This window comes from Hyperolius riggenbachi, chromosome 2, assembly GCF_040937935.1.
Source record: "Hyperolius riggenbachi isolate aHypRig1 chromosome 2, aHypRig1.pri, whole genome shotgun sequence".
In the NCBI taxonomy this organism is placed as follows: domain Eukaryota; kingdom Metazoa; phylum Chordata; class Amphibia; order Anura; family Hyperoliidae; genus Hyperolius; species Hyperolius riggenbachi.
In genome coordinates, this window is record NC_090647.1 from 260,373,190 (window position 1) to 260,393,327 (window position 20,138).

General features: G+C 41.1%; 1 protein-coding gene across 3 annotated transcripts in view; it reads left to right on the forward strand.

Annotated features, from left to right (window-relative positions):
• TPST1 (tyrosylprotein sulfotransferase 1) overlaps positions 1–13,677 on the forward strand; it is a 154,332-nt gene extending 140,655 nt beyond the window's left edge. For 2 of the 3 annotated variants that reach the window (XM_068268592.1, XM_068268593.1), the window contains exons 5-7: positions 3,505–3,535; positions 6,990–7,029; positions 12,476–13,677. In XM_068268592.1, coding sequence (XP_068124693.1) covers positions 3,505–3,534 — 30 coding nt within the window. In that variant the 3' untranslated portion in view covers position 3,535; positions 6,990–7,029; positions 12,476–13,677. The remainder of the gene's footprint in view (positions 1–3,504; positions 3,536–6,989; positions 7,030–12,475) is intronic. The other variant, XM_068268594.1, reaches the window with a different exon arrangement.
• Positions 13,678–20,138: the final 6,461 nt, after the last annotated feature.

The following is a 20,138-nucleotide window of genomic DNA, read 5'->3' on the forward strand; positions in this document are numbered from 1 at the left end:
CCGGGTGCTGTTCTTCATCCCCCCTTCTACCAAGCAGTGGGCGTTTCCCAACTAGTCTGTGTTACATTTTCATTACGCACCTACTCTCTCACTGGCCTGAGGGTTACCGGACACAGGTGTTTCCCCTTCTCTCTTTCTTTTCCTTTCCCCCTTTTATTTCATTCTTTTTCCATTCTCACCTCATTTTTACTCTTTGAATCCTCTTTTCCCTCCTTTTCTCTTACCCAGACTTTCCTTTTTCCCCCCACATCTGTGCACCACCATTTATCTGTATGCTGTTTTTTTTTATTTACCACCGCTACAGAGACACCTGTGTTGGTGCTGCATATGTGGTCTGTGTGTCATGTGGCAGTGCGCTTGGCCCGAGTTGACTAGGCACACAGGCCACACACCATCAGAAATCCCTCAATACACTGAACCCGCCCTTCCTGGAGGATGCGGCGTGCGTTGCCTAGCAACAATAGTTGCGTCATCATGCATAGGCTAACACGCCCTATGCATGGACATACTCGCTTTCATGTGGAATGCCTACTGATCATTGTCACTTCTGGTGGGCGGGCGCACACTCCTTTCTCAATGCTAGGCTTGAAGGAGGGGCATTACTGGCAACCATAGAGTTTCTGTTTGGGTTAAGCAGCAGTCAGGCCGAAAGTACGTCTCCATAGGGAGATATACATAGCTGCTGCTCACAGCACAACTAGTGTGCACCTGAGTGACCTCTGAAGAAACTAGGTGACCCCGTGTGAAACGGTCGTTTCAGTTGTGTGTGCAAACCCCCCCCCCCCCCCCCCATTATTTGAAGACTTCATCTGACCATCCTGAGCACATCATAAAGCACAAGGGGAGCCATCTTGCACCAAAGTTTGTCCAGTCCGATTCATACATTTCTTTTTTCATATAATTTAATTTTATTGAAGAAAAAGAAGAAGTGTTCACATGCAAACAAATCTATAATCCTCCTCAATTCTCATTACTCCTTCCACTCTCCCTTCCATATTTATAATACAAAACAAACACAAAAAAAATCCCTCCCCTTCTCCCACTCCAAACCCACACATCTAAATCCTCATCTGGCTAACCGGAAATAAAAATCGCAAGCAAAATTCCCATCCAACAAGCTACAATATATATCAGAATACCACCTCAAGAAGCTCTTCCCCTACATCTCCACCATACGCCTATATTCTGTTGAAACTTGAAATTCCAACCACTTTTCCCACTTATCATTAAAAAACCCCAACTTATCCTGCTAAAGAGCAATCTGATTCTCAATATCCTTCACCAAATTAACTTTACTTATCCACTCTTTAACGGTAGGAAGATCTTGACATTTCCACTTACTTGGAATCAAACCCTTAGCAGCCATCAACAATTGGGGAACAATCGATCTCTTATAACTACCAATGGATTTCATCGTATCATGCAACAACACCTTGGAAGGATCCCAATCAGTACATTCCTCACTTAATCTATCAATACAATCTAGGACATTCTCCCAAAACCTAGAAATACCAGGACATTCCCACACCAGATGTATTAATGTTCCCTTTGCCCCACAACCTCTCCAACATCTATCACTTACACCAGGATATATGGAAACCAATCTGTCCTGCGTTCTATACCATCTAGTCAACAGCTTAAAATTCACTTCCTTAATTTTAGAACTTACTAAAGTAGCATGGGCCAAGATACATATTTTCTTTTTTTTAATGTCACTCAAAGATATGTCAAGATTCTCCGCCCACTTACTTAGATATACCGTAAAGTTCGATTCATATATTTCTAATTGTCCGAGTACCAGTCAACCTTCTCCTCGTACATTTGTTGTTGTTTTTATTTACACCACCACACTGGTCGCTTGTTCCAGATAAAATGCATTGTAGCATGCTGCTTGGCAACCAGCAAAGCTTCCTCTGCTCCCCCTACCTCTTCCGTGGTTGTGTTGAGCTAATCTGGTGGCCCAATCAGCAACCATTTCCTTAGAAAACTGTGTGCCGGTTGACCTCTGTTCATTTTGCGGCCAGCACACTGTCATGGTAGAGAGATACTGAAGTGCAGGGTAGAACTGCACAAGAGAGCGGTGTTTAGCTAGCAAAAGCCAGTGAGATCACTGGTGCTTGGCCAGGAGGTTAGAAAAAGGCAAGCTGAGCCTTTTTTGTTACTGCAGGTGGATCTTCTGTGTCATGGGGTGTTGATCTGTAGCTGGGGTTTGGCTGTATTATTAGGGACTGATCTGTAACTGGAGAACTATCATTGGGGACTGACACTAAATTTATTTCTTTAAGGGTGGGGTGTGAATTACAGGGGCAGTGCTGTATTACAGAGAGCAATGGGAAGCTTGAATACACTAAGGGGATCTTTGTAACTTTATGAAAATGTGTGTGACCGCACCCTCTTTCCGAAGGGGAGGGGGCATCCTATAGTGTCTGACCCTCCAGCATCTAGGTTGGTAAAATATGACCCTCCACGCCCCAGCAAAGTAGGATAGCACTAATTTAAATGTAAACTGTGTGACTACAGAATACCCAGACAGCTTGTAGTGATCCAGAGCCAATAGAAACAGAAGAGACAGAAAAGCCCTCCTACTATGTGGCTGAAAAGTGTACTGGTTAAGGGCTCTGCCTCTGACACAGGAGACCAGGGTTCCATTCTCGGCTCTTACTGTTCAGTAAGCCAGCACCTATTCAGTAAGGAGACCTTGGGTAAGACTCCCTAACACTGCTACTGCCTATAGAGCGTGCCCTAGTGGCTGCAGCTCTGGCGCTTTGAGTTCACCAGGAGAAAAGTGCAATATAAATCTTCTGTGTCTTGTCTGCTAAAAAGCAGTGCAATACATATGATTCAGCATCTCTGTGACTCGAAAACATAACATAAACCACAAATGTTAAGCATTTGGCATGAAAATCAAAGCACTTCAAAGTACTATGGGTGTGTATTCTCCATGTATTGCTTTTAAACATGAATTACAGCACCAGTAAAATGTATTGCTATTTAGATTTTTGTTTCCATACAAAGTAGTTTTATTTTTAAAGGGTAACTGAAGTGAGAGGAACATGGAGGCTGCCATATGTATTTCCTTTGCCTGGCTGTCCTGCTGATTCTATGTTTGTTTCTGGTGTGTGTCAGACACTACTGCAGCCAAATAGATCAGCAGGGCTGCTAGGCAACTGGTATTGGTAAAAGGAAATAAATATGGCATCCTCCATATTCTTCTGACTTCAGTTGTCTTTTAAGAATTGATTTTCTGTTCTACTGTGTTTTTAATTGTTAGGGCTCAATAGACTGTCCATTTTTGTGTCCCGAGATGGTGCAAGCCTTTTTCTCCTTTGTACAATAGTCTTTGACTTCCTCGTGTTACATTGAATGTACTATTTCACATAACTGTACATTGGTTGCACTGAGCTGTGAAACTCCGTAGTGGCTGCTGTAGAATCATTTGTTATGCTTATGTTTTGAGTCTGTTGAAAGTACAGTTTTAAGAAGCAGTTTGGTTTTGTGTTCTAGCTGAAGAAGACACGGGGAGCAAAATCCTGAGGCAAGGTTATATCTGCATGGATTATTGCAGTTTGTTAGGCTGCAGTAATTGTGGAAGAAATGTTATGTGGTGGTGGTCACATGTATTCTAACAGGTGGATTTTTGGGTGTGTGCATGCTGGTTTCTCTGGAAATGCTTGACTAATGCTGGGTACACACTATGAGATTTTCTGGTCAATTTACTGACAGATTGATTATTTCCAACATGTCCGATTTGCTTTTTGATCGATTTCCGAGCATTTTCCGATTTATTCCCATGCACTTTAATAGGTAAACGATTGGAAAATGCTCGGAAAACGATCGGAAAGCAAATCGAACATGTTGGAAATAATCGATCTGACAGTAAATCGACCAGAAAATCTCAGTGTGTACCCAGCATAAAAAGGGATCGTCAAGAACAACCACCCCTATATTTTCTATTTAAGATGTCTGCAAAGTGTTACAAGGCACTAACACTGGCTTGTGCTTTCACTATTATAAACCTGCTATTTCTTTTGCTCTTTTGTAATGCTTCTTTGTCCATTGCGTAGCTGAATGGCACTTAGCAACAAATAGATTTTCTGGACGTGGTAACTGAGTTCCTTCAGCACAAAGAAATATGGCTTACTGGATGGCGCATTGTGGACAAACTCACTGAATAGAAAAAAATCATCATGGCTTTTTAGTTTTCGCTATTTTCGCGATTGAAATTGCCACGGACGCAATTTCAATCATGAAAATAGAGAAAACTAAAAGGCGTAGGATGACGATTTAGGTGTCGCCAGAAAGAGGAGAAAGAGAGCTTTCAAATGATATCCATCTTTCCATAGTTACATTGTATTACACAGGACGACTTTTTCCTAAAGTCAGCAGCTCCATTCTGCTGAATGGAGCTGCTGACACTGGGGAAAGTGTCGTCCTGTGTAATACAATGTAACTATGGAAAGATGGATATCATTTTAAAGTGACAGGCATGTCCTTTGTACAGCGCTGCTCTAGATCGCAGTGCTTTACATGTTATTTATTATTGAAATAGCAGCATGCCAGCTCCAATTGCGGCTGGCAGGCTGATCGCAGCGGCCTGCTCTGTTTACTGCAGGGAACACGCGCTCATCCCCTGCAAATCTTGGCTCTCGCGAAGTCAAGCCACCTGGCACGACTGAGGAACGAGAGAGACACTCTGCAAACGTGATCCTGTGTTAGGTGGTCACAGAATGGTTAATACAGATATTGAAGTCTTACAACATGCTCATTTAGGCCTGGTTTACATTGGCATAAAAAACGGTCTGCAAATCTTACCACAATAGATCCTAACGAAAGCAGACCATCCCCCCTCCTTAGACAACAGAGGCAAATGGAACTGAAATGGAGGCTGAAGCAATGCATGATAGCCAATAACAAAACAGATGTATATATTACACTGGCTATAAAAACGGACCTCTATAGCCACTTCCTGTCAACTCAATAAGCAGAAACAGCTAATATCTGTCATGTTGTCCCTTTCACCCCCACCTGTTAGCCTAAAGAGTGCCAGTGAGAGAGCCAGACCAATGCGAGTGTTGGTAGCTGCAGAGTGACGTGGGAAGGGCCATGCTGTCCTTTCTGTATTCAGATTAATGTGCTAAAAGATCTCTGCAAGGAAGATTCGTCTCCACCTCCATTCAGTAGTGTCCACAATCACAATGTTCAGAGTACGTTTTCACATTTTGAAGGGCACATATATGTAGGTTTCCTAAAACGATTGCTGTTAAAATAGCACAGGAGATTTAGGCACAGCTGGCAGTATCGTAGGCGGTAATAGGAATTACGGCTACAGCTGCGCTCATTGAGTAATTTGGGCGCCGTCAAAATACGGAGCTCAAATTACTTTTAAAACACTATGATTCGGCCGCCAGCATTAGCTGGAAGCCAAATTACATCATTCCCCACCATCCACGGCAGCCTGGAGGGGGAATAGTAATTAGCCCCTCCAGGACTTGTGCAGGAGCAGAGTAAGCCGTACATCGGCTTTATCCTTCGCCCAAATTTTCCAGTGGCTATTTCATAGGTATCCTCCTAAAAGGGCTATTTTTAGCAACTTCCACTTTAAAATGGAACAGAAACGGATGCAAAACGGATGCACAAAGGGAACGTTTTTGTTAAGTGCCAATGTGAACCAGGCCTAAGAGAGATGTAACAGTAGTGGCATAGCAATATATAGCAATACATGGATAAGTTAGGAAATAAGTCCATGCAGAAATATTATGAAGAAAATGGGGGAAGTGTATATGAATCCAGAAGGTGATCACCACGCCCCTCAACATAAAACAAATCAAAAAAGTAGGTCTTAAATAATAATGTGCTGATACAACAGCACTCAAACAGAGCACAAACATGAATCATAAAAACCTCCAAAAGAAGTCCTGGATATAAGCAAAAGTGTACTGGCAAAGCACGTTTACTGAATATTGTTTACCCCCTGAAGTTTTGGCTATATCTAGTTCTTTTAGGCTTTCTTCACATCTGAAAAATCGCTGACGCCAGCGATTTACGATTTTGTGGGCGATTTTTTTTTTCTCTCCTCCCGGTGCTCAGGTGGGCTCTGTGGTTTTTGTAAAGTGCTTTTATAAGCGCCTTTGCAGAGCAATTGTGTTTTTTCACAAGTGAACTCTGAACCGGAAAAGCTCCTGGTAAAATACCCTATACCTTCCATTGAGGCAAAACGCCTCAAAAATGGTACAGGCAGCGCTTTGCTGAGCAGATCGGAAACGAACCGCTCAGATGTGAACTCTCTCATAGGGAATCATTGCACAAGCGTTTTGAGGGTGATTTTCAAAATCGTCTGTGCTTGAAAAAAGGCTGAAAACGCTCTTAGTGTGAACAAGCCCTTAGAGGTTTTCCACAATTCATGTTTGGGCTCTGCTATGACTCAGAGTGGCATCTGTACTGGCACATTATTGTTACTGAAGACATATATATTTACAATTGCAGAAAAACTACAGCAAGGACTGCAATTGCATTTGGGTAACAATAACAGCCCAACGAACTAGTTACTTTGGAAGATCTTGATGGGTGAGACTGGAATGGATTATGGGAGTTAGTGGTGTTGCCAGAAGAAGAAATAAATCTCTACATCAGATCATATTAATCAGGTAATATTTTTAGTGTTATCTAGTGTTTGGGGGGGTCCCAGCGCTGGAACGGTGAGTGGGGGGACAGGGGAAGCCTCTGCGCTATCCACAGGCTTCCCTCCGCTATGGTGCATCTAACGTCTTCTCTTTTTAAAGTTACAGGTACGCTATTAAGGAAAATGTAATGTCTGTACTTATGTTATATTCTCATTTGCAATAAACCTGTGTTCACTTGGTCATTTTACTAGGATAGAGATTCTGCTGTGTGAACCAGTTTTGCTGTGTTTTTTCTGTGGTGCTTGCAAGCATTATTTATTAATATGTTCTATTCAACTCGGACTCACATGATCATTATTTCTCTTGCAGACTGAAGCTGTTGAATAGCAGAACCCTTTTCTCTGTAGAGGTAAGAATCTCAAATACCCTCAGTCATTTATAAATAAAACAACAGAACAGTCAGTTTTATTGTACAGATCTGGGCCACAGCTCAGTGCTAACTCGCCTTATTTTCTGCTGTACTTTACGCGTTTTTCCACATGATTTATCTTGGAAATCGTGGTGGTCAGTTTTCACTGATGCAAATTGATTTCTTCCAAACTCATGTGATAATGACCGTAGCTGATGATGACTGCCTCTGCCAAGAATCTTGCGTGTGTATGCCAGCCCCTGATTCCTATTAACCTTGCTGCCAGCGATCCGACCTGGCAGATCTCTTTTCCCAAGCTACAGCCCTGAGCATAGTTCTGCTTACCCGGCTTCATGTGGTGTCACTCCCCCCGCCGCTCCGTCAGAACTTTGTGGGAGAGACATCACCTAGAGCCGGAGCCCCTCCCACCACTACAAAATAGCAACAAAACACATCGCTAGCCTGCAGACTGGTGATGTGTTTGTTAGCCTCGCCCCTGCAGTGTCACCTGAGAGATCGGGTTCTGATTCCCGCCGGATGATATTTCTCGTACGGGTGTACAGGACTTCAAAGTCAATGAGATTGAATCGGTAGAAAAATGTAATTGCACTTACACCATAAAAACAAACAATTGCACAAAAATCATGGCACAAAGCACGCAAAAATGCTTTATATCATGATTTACAGTGGAAAACAAGCCAGTCGCAGATAGTGTTACAGGTAATGACTTGTATGATATATCTGAGATCTCTTTATGCTATTCACTTGCATGAGAATGTTTATGAAATATCTCAGCCATGTGTGAAGGTTACTGAGAGTCTTTCCACACACAAGAACAGGCCTCCATTTAGCTATAGGATTACTTATTTGTATTTTTACTTTTACCATGTAGTAAAAGGTCTGAGTTGCAATTTTATCTTTCTTCCCCTCTTATCGTGTCTCCTTGACCACCATGGTTTCAATTAATATTAATACATTCTTAAAGAGAATCTGTACTCTAAAATTTTTACAATAAAAAGCATACCATTCTGTTCCTTATGTTCTCCTGTGCCCCTCTGTGCTGTTTCTGCCACTCCCTGCTGCAATCCTGGCTTGTAATCAACAGTTTTAGGCAGTGTTTACAAACAAAAGACTGGCTTCTAACCGGAGTATCATAGGCTGAGAACTAGCTTACTGTGTGACTCATGCAGAGCTTGGAGGGGGTGTGTAAAGCTTCTGCCAATGACAAGCAGTGCTGCACATTCCACACATTTCAGCCCGACAGACATGACAGAGGAAAGGATATAAGATTTATTACAGAGACAGACCACATTAGAACAGTAATAGAAACTTACAGGACAAAGAAATGAGGCTCAAAATTTTGTTACAGAGTCTCTTTAACAAATATGGGAGTTCTAATGTAACCCCACTTTACGAAAAAAAATTTTTTTAGAGAGATTTACTAACTTCCTTTCAGAGCAGAAAATGGGGATTATTCTCCTACTGTATGTGGGAACTTGAGCAGCAGTTTTTAAACTTCAGAAGAATACCTTTCCACACTATCCACAACTAAAATGCATACTATAGAGTTGGGCTCTGGTCCAATCTGAGACTTTGTCTGCAGCGTCTGAATGCTCCTGTGTTTAGTAACGCTTAGCACTGTCTGTCGTAGACAGCAGTGTCTGTTGTAGTGGTGAGCACTTTCTATTGAGACTGGAATAGTTTTGGCTCTGCATCTTGTAAGCTTTTTTTTATAAGAATTAATAATTTCACTGTCCCTGATGGAGAAAAATAGAAGCATTTAGACCCCACTTTCATGCTTCTCCATTGCATAGGTTTTAAAGCCAATGTGTACCGATTAAAAAAAAAAAAAAAGGTCAGATACTCCCCTAAGGACAGGGAAGGCTCGGTCCTAATGAGACTTCCCTTTCCTCTCCCGGTGCCCCGTCCCGCTCACGATCCCCCGTTGCAGTATTCGACCAGTTCGCTCCCGAAGACGGGCCGCTCCATACTGCGCATGCGCGAGTGCCCCTCTATGACACGTGCGCAGTATGGAGCGGCCCGTCTTCGGGAGCCCGACTGCTCCCAAAGACTTCCGAAGTCCCCCGCGGCAGAGGATTTGAACGGAGGTTCCACCGGGCACTGGGAGAGGAGAGGGAAGTCTCATTAGGACTGAGCCTTCCTTCTCCTTAGGTGAGTATCTGACTTTTTTTTTTTTATACTCAGTAACCATTCACTTTAATAAACATTCATTAAATATTCATAAAAATGTTGTAGTTTTTGCAACCAGCTAACTCTGGGTGAATCTGCTTATGTGTTCAATGATGGCAATTTTGTAAGGTTTGTAGGTAGCGGCTATACCCACTTACACTGGGTGAATTTGCCTGATCGTTCAGTGAACATTGCAAAGCACTCTTCCCATAGAACTCAAACCACATTGCATACCTCAGTTTACTTATTCATGGATTTATGCCGCAAAGAAAGCTACACCTCTGTACATTTTAGACAAAGCAATTGGCCTTTCTGTCTGGTTTTTAACACCAGCAAGAATGGGCTGACCTGATTGAATGTGTTAAGGAGTTCCATAGGATAGGATCTGGGTAGAAAGCTCTGGTTCCATTGGTTTTTAGTTGGACAAGGTCCTGTTGATCTGAGGTTATGGGACATGCGGCACAGCTGCAAGAAGACCATCAGGTAGCCAGGGCCGAAACTGGATAAAATTTGAATGATTTCAATGTTACTAGTCTGGACTTGAAAAGGATTCTTTATGGGTATCCAGTTCAATTGAGTGAACAAAGAGTATGTGTTATGTGGCAATGGTGCGGCTAGTCTATCATCAGGCTGGCAGTAGTTTTCTGTACAAACTGCAAGTGTGGCAGGTCCTTCTTGGAAGGCCTGAGTAGAGGACATTGCAGTAGTCAAGGGGTGATGTAATGAGAAAGATCTAGGTTTAGCAGATCTAGAGTGATCAGATCCATTTGCATGCCAGTCGCTGCTCTACAGTAAACATACTGAACTGGTACAAGTGGGAACTCTGCAGTATAGGTACTGGACTGGTGCACGTGGGAACTGAGCCTAACAACTGTCAGTCACTAGTGCTGTGCAAAACTGGACCCCAGAGGGTAGCAGAATAATTCCACTTTCAGAATGCTCTTCTCCAAGATTTAAATGGGTGCACATCTGATTTTTTGGACTGCATTTTGTTTCCAATGTGCTTGAATCAGCTTTAAACAACTTTGCTTAAACAATACTTTATTATAACACATTTTTGCTATTATATGTTAAAGACCGTACAGTACATTTTGTACATGACAACTTTATAGGAGAGGTTTGTAACTCGACTGTTTGTTAGAGATGGCCCGAACAGTTCAATGGTGGACAGTTCCTGGCATACATGGGCTGTTCGCGGTTCTCATTAAACACAAATTTTTTTTTGTAATACATTTGCGATCGTATTTTTTACATTTAAAGTCACTGCCCGCCGACTTTAGCGGTTAATAGCAAAGCCCCTGTATGTGCTAAAAACACCAAATGTGTACGGTATGTTAAGGACAGTGGGAACAAGACGGAAAAAACTTGTTTTTCAAAATGAACTTTAAAGTTTTTAAGAAAATAGATTTTAAAGTTCTTGTTCTGAGTGTGGGAAATGTTTTAACGGTCCCTGACTTAGCAGTTAACAGCAATGCCCCTCAAACGTGCTAGAAACATAAAAAGCTACTGCGGTAAAATGTAAGATAATGTATTAACATTTATATAAATGTATTTATTTTTATATATGTTCAGAGTGTGGGAAATGTATAAAAAAATGTTCCTTCCCACCTCCCAAGCCTCTTTAACCTCCTTGTCCCCATGCAAGCTGGGATAGCCAGAATGCGAAGCCCCGGCCGCGTGGGGCTTCGAACCCTGAGCTATACCATCCTGCATGGTCCATGGTATGGAGGGGCTAAGGAGGAGAGGGGCAGCCAAGCCTCCCCCTCTCCCCTTGTCCAATCCATGGACATGCAACTCTTCCCTACAGACCAATGGGATTCCTTGGAGCCAAAATTTTAAGATGCCTTTGGCTCTAACTATACTTAGTATAGCTGGAGCCCCGCTCGTCCATCCTCCTGTGCGGCTCCCGCTCTCCTCCCCGCCCACCGCACCTATATCGCTTATCCACGGGAGCACCCATAGTACCCTGATATTATGCTATTAATTGCTGAAGTCGACAGCCATTAAAACATTTCCCACACTCAGAACAAAAACTTAAAAATAGATTTTCTCAAAAACTGTAAGGTCTTTTTGAAAAAAAAATGTTCCTCTTGTTCCCACTGTTCTCCTTAATACCGTGCAAATTTGGTTTCACGTACGGGGGCTTTGCTATTAACTGCTAAAGTCGGCGGCTGTTCCCGTGCCATTTAAGTCTTTGGCACCCGGTTCGCAAACATATGCGGTAAGTTTGCATTCACGAGCGCAAAATTTGATGTTCACTACAACACTATTGTTTGTACATAGAGCCCACCTGTGTGAAGACATTGGCCTCAATTCACTAAGCTTATCTCCTGTCTTTAATAACTCTTCTAGAGTTATCACCATGGTGATAAGGCATGTAGTATTCTGGAAACATTTTACCTCAGGCAAACCTAAAGTTAACTCTTCTGTCTTTAAGATAACTCTTCAATCCTTAAAATAACTCCAGAGTTAAAGACAGGCTGTTTATTAACTGCGTGTGAAAATAACTACAGAGGAGGTAAATTAACTACAGAGGAGGTAAATTAACAACAGAAGAGGTAACTTAAGGAATGAAGAGGTAAGATAACTCTCTCACTGTGTGGAGGTAAGTTATCTCTTGCCTTATTATCTCCAGCATGATCTTAGTGAATTGAGGCCATAGGCCTCAATTCACTAAGATCATGCTAGAGATAATAAAGCAAGAGAAAACTTACCTTCACACGTGAGAGAGTTATCTTACCTCTTCATTCCTTAAGTTACCTCTCCTGTAGTTAATTTACCTCCTCTGTAGTTAATTTACCTCCTCTGTAGTTAATTTACCTCCTCTGTAGTTATTTTCACATGCAGCTAATTAACAGCCTGTCTTTAACTCTGGAGTTATTTTAAGGATTTGAGAGTTAATTTAAAGACAGAAGAGTTAACTTTAGGCTTGCCTGAGGTAAAATGTTTCCTGAATACTACATGCCTTATCACCATGGTAACAACTCTAGAAGAGTTATTAAAGACAGGAGATAAGTTTAGTGAATTGAGGCCATAGTCTTGTTCAGTATTTGCTGCTTTTCTGACACATTTTCCTGCATTTAAAATTGTATTGCATAACATTTTTTTATAATTTGATCTAAATGTAAATCTGTTTAGCAGAGCGCAGACTTCTTTACCATTGCAGAAAAGATGAATAGTGTATGCCATGACTGTTCTGTCATCATTTCTTGCTTTGCACCTGTTTTACTCAGCTGTGAAGTTTTTCTTCTCCTAGGTGTCGTATTTTTTTGTCTGTGGAGTGGATCCATGATGATTATTTCCATGCTATGAACAGACTATGATGTGTATCTGTTGGCTGCACCCTGACCAGTGTCCATGTTTGTGCTGCTTGGCATCTTTCCTCACATGGGCATGAGCTCACGTCTAGGCATAAAGACAGTTTTCATGGCAGGAGGCACCTCCCATCTAGCAGCGGTGTAGTACTGTATATTTACCAGCGTATCTCTTTTAAATGCAATGAGAGAACACTGTACCTTTAAAAACTACTCTACCTTTTTTTGTTACTTTGTGGTCTCCCAAATGTTTCAATGCTGTGACATGTAAATTTTTTTTTTTATTATTTTCTTTAGGAAAATAGATTGCATTACATTTCACCTTGTATGTACTGGCTATATGTAACTTTATGTTTAGACACAGTTGTTTTTCACCAGCATTGCATAGATGATGTTTTGGAAAATGTTAATTTATTCCAGCTAAGAAGGCTTACGGTCACCATATATACAAGTACGTATATGATGGCGTATGTATATTTTTGAATTGGCGTTCAGATCATGGGTACAAGCCTCAGGGTACTGGTAACCATGAAATACGGTGTATACAGACGGTATACACTAGTGTCAACAATGAACTGAAAAAAGATGTCTATTTTTTTCAGCACAGCAGCACCCTTATTGATATCTGAGGTTATTATATGAAAGCGCAGGATGACACCATGCAGCCTGCAGTGTATTCGGAAAGTCACATGACACATTCCATACCATATGTGTCCTTGACTGACAAATGAGTTACTTTACACTGTTTAGTTTTAATGAAAGCACTGTGGTTCTTCATGTGGACAGAGGCGCCTGGTCAGTATTCAGATAGGAGGAAGGACCCTGAACATTCCTGGCACTGCTGTGCAGTGTTCTGCATAATGACCTCCCCACTGTTATCCACCCATTAGTTTTACCTAAAGTCAGGAACTTGAGGCATACTAAGTAAGGATGCCTGTAGTGGACAGTTTTAACCCCACAAAATTGCCAGCCTCTACCTCTGGGGCCCTTGAGTAGAAATACATAGTGTATTTCCTTTTAATTATTTAAAGAAAACTTCCAAAGAAGTTGGGCTGGGTTTGGGGTTTGAAAAGACATGTACATTTACAATTTTATTGATTTTTTTGTATTTTATTTTTCAAAATAAAAAGCTTTTAAACATGAAGTGTCTCAGCATCATCATTTTCTCTGCATTACTTAACTTGGCTTTTCTTCTTTTAGTCCAGCCATGCTGGAGCAGAAAGGGACGACTTATAAAGCACCAACATATTCCGTGGATATTTTCCATTATATAGCTTTTTTTTTATAACCTTGCAACATTAATATTTGCAGTTTACAAGGTATAAAACAGAGCAGAGCTGATGTCTCTCATTGGTTCATGGCTGTTTTAAGTGCTTCATAAAACAGGACTGTATTCAACCCAAATTGAATCAATATCTCAGAGATAACAGGTGAAGTTTTTTTTTTAACTCTTCCTGTACTGGAAAACAATATGAGACTCTTTTCCTTGCTACTAATATTCTATTCCTTAGCTGTACTAGACAATACAATTCGCTTCAGGTTTGCTTATAAATGTCTTGGTCCTCAGTGTAGTCTGCAAAGAATGCACTTATAGTAAAGATGGTTCAAAACTATTAAGCAAAGCTGATCTCAAAATTAAATGAAGCTTCAGCTGTCCATACACAAGTCAATTATCTCTTGTTTTTTTTTATTCTTTTAATCGATATTACGATCTAATCATAGTCGATATTATAATCAGTATTATGATCAATTATTTTATGAACGGCTAAAAGCCAACATTGCGGATTTATCTTTTGATCCATTTGGCTTTTCATATCTATCGTAATACTATTCGAAAACAAAATAGCGATAACTGAATAGTATATGGACAGCTTTTATGTGTGTGTGTACGGCCAGCTTTGAGTCCGACAACATGAGGAGGCCGTAAATAGCCCACATATTATTATATAACAGGTGATTTGCTCACAAAGTCAGTAGACACAAATTAACATCTGAAACACTAACTAAGATGTGTAGGATCTCTGTTATTGAATAAGCAGCCTCAATTTAAAGGGGTCTAGTCACAAACTCACATGAACGCATCACATACACACAACACCATAAAAAAAAAAGGTTGTTGGTTCCACATAACCACAGATAACTTGGTGTGCCTCTGAGCCCTGACGAGACTTCTTACCAGCCTCATGAGCTCCATAATTTAACACATGGGTGCTGATACTGTGATACTGCGCATGCTCATCTAAATTACCTCTGGGTCAGAGGATGCCAACACTCTCAGGTCATGGGCATTAATAGGATGATGTACGAGCAGCGGGAGCATGTCAGAAGGGAGCAGACAATGCAGTAAGTGTATACAAACATGCCAGGAGCTATATATGGCCTCATTTTGTCACATAAGGCTCACCTGGGTATTCATTTAAAGAGGAACTCCAGTGAAAATAATTTAATATAAAAAGGTGCTTAATTTTTACAATAATTATGTATACATGATTTAGTCAGAGTTTGCTCATTGTAAAATCTTTCCTCTCCCAGATTCACATTCTGACATGTATTACATGGTGACATTGTTACTGTGGGCAGATTATGTAGCTGTTCTGGCTTTAACAGACAGCTATAAACAGCCATTTCCTGTGTGTGTCATTGTTACATTGTGGCAGTTTGCCCAGAGTACCGTACGGTACCAGAGCCTCTTGTGGGAGGGGTTTCAGCACAAAATCAGTCATACAGCGCCCCCTGATGGTCTGTTTGTGAAAATCATTATATTTTTCATGTAAAAGTGGGTATCAGCTACTGATTGGGATAAAGTTCAATTCTTGGTCGGAGTTTCTCTTTAAGGAGCCAGAGCCTGCCTGTACATAAAGGTTAACAGAGGAGTACATGCCATAATAATGCAGTGAAACACTGGTATATGGCTGTAGTAGAAACAAGGACTACACACCAACAAACTACGAATGCCTTGTTCATACATTTCCAGTTCTTATTATCCAAAAGTCTGATGTTTAGCAGCTGCATTTCTTGTAGTTCTGGGCCTTTTCCATGTACTTGTTTACTGAGAACTCTACATCATTAATAGCACTCCAGAGGTAAAGGAAGCAGCTGGCTTCTACTCTGGCTGATTTTGATTAGGCTTTATATGTACATTAAGACCCAGCAATGCAATCAGCATGATAATAAAAAGCAAAGACCGGCAGCTGTTGCTATATCAACAGCCTTGGTTTATGTGGAGAGCTTGTGCTGAAAGCCTTCAAGGCAATTCTGTACAATACACGTAGAAAGGATGGATGTGTGCACCCCATGCCTTCAACCCTTGACACAGAATAAGAGGAGCACAGGCATCACAAGGGACACAGTATCATAATGAACAGAACACACCGACATTAACCTCTACTTCCCAGAACTTCACCTTTTTATATAACACAATTTCTGCTCAATTAGGTTAGCTTCAGTGTGTACTACGGCAATTATAACATTTCTTTTTTTCAAGAATTCATGTTTAATAACTGAACTCAGATTAACATAAATGTGATGTATAGTAAAATAAATAACTGTCTTAGGCCTCAATTCACTAAGCTTAACTCCTGTCTTTAATAACTCTTCAGAGCTGTTTTACAGTTATCACAATTATATCACCATGGTGATAACTGTAAAACAGCTCAGAAGAGTTATTAAAGACAGGAGTTAAAGAAAACCTGAACTGAAAATTAAAAGTCAAAATAAGCATACACAAATCATACTCATCTCCTATGTAGACTACTCCTCAACCTCTTTCTCCTCTCCTTCATCCTATTTGTCCACTGTGATCAATAAAATTCGACGTCCTCCATTTTGAAAATGGCCATTACACCATAACAGCTTTCTGGTCAGCACACAGTTAAACTGTAACATCGCCCACTTGAGCCATTGGGAAACATGGACACATCAGTTCTCCTCTCAGCTATAACTGACAGCAACTGATCTATAACTGACAGAACTGGAAGGGATCACTGTAAGAAGAAAATGGTGAGCTTCTGAGAGGAACTGATGGCAAGGTAACTATGTAATGTTCATTTGAAGTTACCTCATGTGTTTATTTTAAATAATTTTACTCAGTACAGGTTCTCTTTTAGCTTAGTGAATTGAGGCCTTAGTTTGAAATTCACTGAGGTAAAATGTATCAGGCCCTATCCCTGTGTGCCAGCAAAGCAAGGAGGCATTACACGATTGTAGTAAGGAGATGGGGTCTGCATATGTTTATAAGTGATTAACTAGAAAATGCATTCATAAAAATGGCCTGAATTGGGGTTTTGAACAGTCAGAGGGAGTCCGCTCCACTGGAAGATGATAAAAGTCCAATCTATATTTGAAAGTGATTTTGGACAGAGACATATCAGCTAAGGGTTTTGAACTACTGTTATGTTTCACTGTATTCAGCCAAGGACAACAGAGTAACCAAGCAGCTCGGGGTGACCCAAAAGCACAGGGAATAAATTTGTTGGTTTCCTTAAAGCTCACTGAAAAAGAGTTACTGTAAGTTTGTGAGACTGAAGGTTCTTCATGACTTGTACCAAGAACTGCTGAAAGCCTACCTGAAGTGAAATGGTAAACAGTTTTGAATCAGGATGATACCATTTATTGGCTAACTTAGAGATGGATAAACAGTGAGCTTTCGGCTTATAAAAAGCCGTTGTCGGACTGGTTCCTGACCAGAACTGAAAAACACAGCTTATATACACTGACATACAGAGGAGAAACATTCTTTAGCAAATATAAATGTAATTAGATGCCTCAACTGTTACTGAGAGGCTTTCCCAGGCATCCTGGCTAAATTGATAAGATCAATGTGACATGGTGAGATAAGCACAGGTACCTAAAGTACTAGTCCTGCTAAGAAATTGTTTGAAGTCCCTTTCTTTTCCCCGGAACTACAAGTGTTAATAAACCAGAGCTATATAGTTATGCAAGTGAGCCAGTCAAACAGCAAAGCTTTGTATACAAGCTAGATGCTTCTCGCCAAGAATCTAGCATGTGTACGGAGGACCACAAGCCCCCCCCCCCTTCCTCGCTGTGCCGGTTAGCGACCATCTTGGCTGAGCGCAGGCCGAACAGTAGTGTTTCTACTCGCCCTACCCACTCTGTCATGCACTGCACTGTTTTGACTCTTCTGTCATTTTACATAGCTAGTCTAGCTCCTAATGCATTTTGATGTGGTGGAGAATTTAATAATTTCATCATTTTAAAATGCATTGTGATGGTTGAGCTTAATACATTGTGTGTTAATATCATTGGTTTATACTGCTGTGCAGCCTCTCTAGAATCTTTGTTAGACTTATTTGCTTTCTGTAGTCTGTGTCACCGAGAGATATGTAGCCTAGCTATAGAAGCACTCGCAGATGATTGCCTCAGATAATCATTAAAGCCAGGAAAAAGAGTTCCTTTAATGTGTATAATATCACTTAGTTACACAGTTTGACATATCTACTGCTTGGCTCCTGGTCCGTTATCCTTGCCATCAATAGTAATAAAGTGTAACAGCGTCAGACAAGGGGAGACTTCAGAAAAACACTGAAGTACATCAAGAGCTTAGTGAATCACAGAGGACAGTCAAAAGTTGCAATTAGCTTGTTGGTGATGGGTATTATTAATTCAGAATATTGCTATTATTTGGAACCCTGTAATCTTACAAATAGAGAAAAAGACAAGATAAAGCTCTACTCAAAAAATAGGAAAAATGCAAACCATTTTCTTATGTCAAGATACAGCAGATAAAATAGCCAGTTACAAAGATGTATTTGACCTCTCACAGATGTCTGATTCCTAACGTATTGGAAGGAAATGTATACTTAAAGGGAACCTAAATTGAGAGGGGTATGGATGTTTCCTTTTAAAAAATACCAGTTGCCTGGCATTCCTGCTGATGTCTTTGGCTGCAGTAGTGGCTGAATCAGACACCTGAAACAAGCATGCAGCTAATCCAGTCTGACTTCAGTCAGAGCACCTGATCTGTATGCTTGTTTAGGAGCTGTGCCTAAAAGTATTAGTCACAGGATCAGCAGGAGAGTCAGGCAACTGGTGTTACTTTAAGGCTTCTTGCACACCAAGACGTTGTGTTAGGTGCCACGTTAAGGTCGCATAACGTGCACCTAACACAACGTATGGTGCTGCAAGAGCCGACGGTAGGGTGAGCCGCGTTAGGCGGCTCGATTCCTATAATGTCTCCCAGAGTGGCGCTGATTGGCCAGCGGGACCACGTGATGCGGAGCGAGACACTCCGCATCACGTGGTCCCGCCGGCCAATCAGCTGCCACCAGTGCAGTGAATATTAAGTAGCCATGTGCGCGGCTACTGTAGCTGGCTCTCCCCGCCTCCTCTCCGCCCCCTACTGCGCATGTGCAAACAGCCTAACGCGGCTATAGCCGCTCCAACGCCGTAGCATGCTGCACTTTGCGGAGAACGTGCAGCATTACATGTAACGCAACGTGGGCTGTGTGAACAGCCCACTTGTGTTACATTGCTGTGCGTTGGGGGAGCGTTACAGGCGCACTAACGTGCGCCTGTAACGTCTTGGTGTGTAAGCAGCCTAAAAGGAAACATCCATATCCTTCTCAGTTCAGGTTCCCTTTAAGCCTAGTGTAGCCATGTACCTGCTAGCATCACACTGGGCAAAGAAACGTAAAAACTGCGTGAGTTACCTTTGGGAAATAATTTATGGTCAATATTTAAAGGGTTTTTATTGTATTTTTAAATCCCATACATTATATCAGAAATACTCAAAAAGAAAGCCCGATTAATATTGAAAAAGTGACCAAAAGTCAATAATAGTTTGATAAGAATAAGTAAGTACAGTACATTCCCCACATCCTGTGAAAAATTCCAAACTTTGTACCTGGGTTATTGGGTTTCTGAACAGGGAGAGTAATATAAATAAATAAATGGAAGAATTATGGGTTTGTCAGTCAGGTCATCTATTCATTAAAATCAATTTGTATTTAACAAATTTAACACAGACATTTTAAAATTATGTATACATGCACATGCAAAGGATATTTTTAGACAACACATAGGTTAATATGCCAGACATTGCGCACATTTTTTAGCTCAATATCAGTGGTCATTTACATTGAAAAAAGCTACATGTGCAGGATGTGCTATTTTAATCATGATCAGACCCTAAAAAATGTAATATCTGGCCCTTATAGAGCATAGCACCCAAGAGATTGCTTTACATATAACAATTTGGTTGTGAATCAATCGAGTTTACTTCTCAACGCATTTCGTGAACATATGCCAAGTGAGAATATAAGGGAAGACACCGAGAGCCCAGTATAGTGTATTATGTACTGTAAATTGGGTATGGAAGGTAAGTATATGTAGGTTATACTCACAAACAAGGGTTACCGTCCAGGTAACCACTATGAAGGCAGGTGAGGAGATTAGACCTGTCCCCACTCAGGATTAAGAAGTCGCTCTCTGTAGATCGGGAAAAAAGAAGAATTCCCCTCCACCAGGGGTGGAAACAACTGCAAAAGTAGTACAGAGGCGCCAGCAGGGTAAAAACAATATTTCTTTAAAATGGATAAAATGAAGTAGGTAGCGGTGGACTTACCCCTCCAAAACAGACACAAAAAT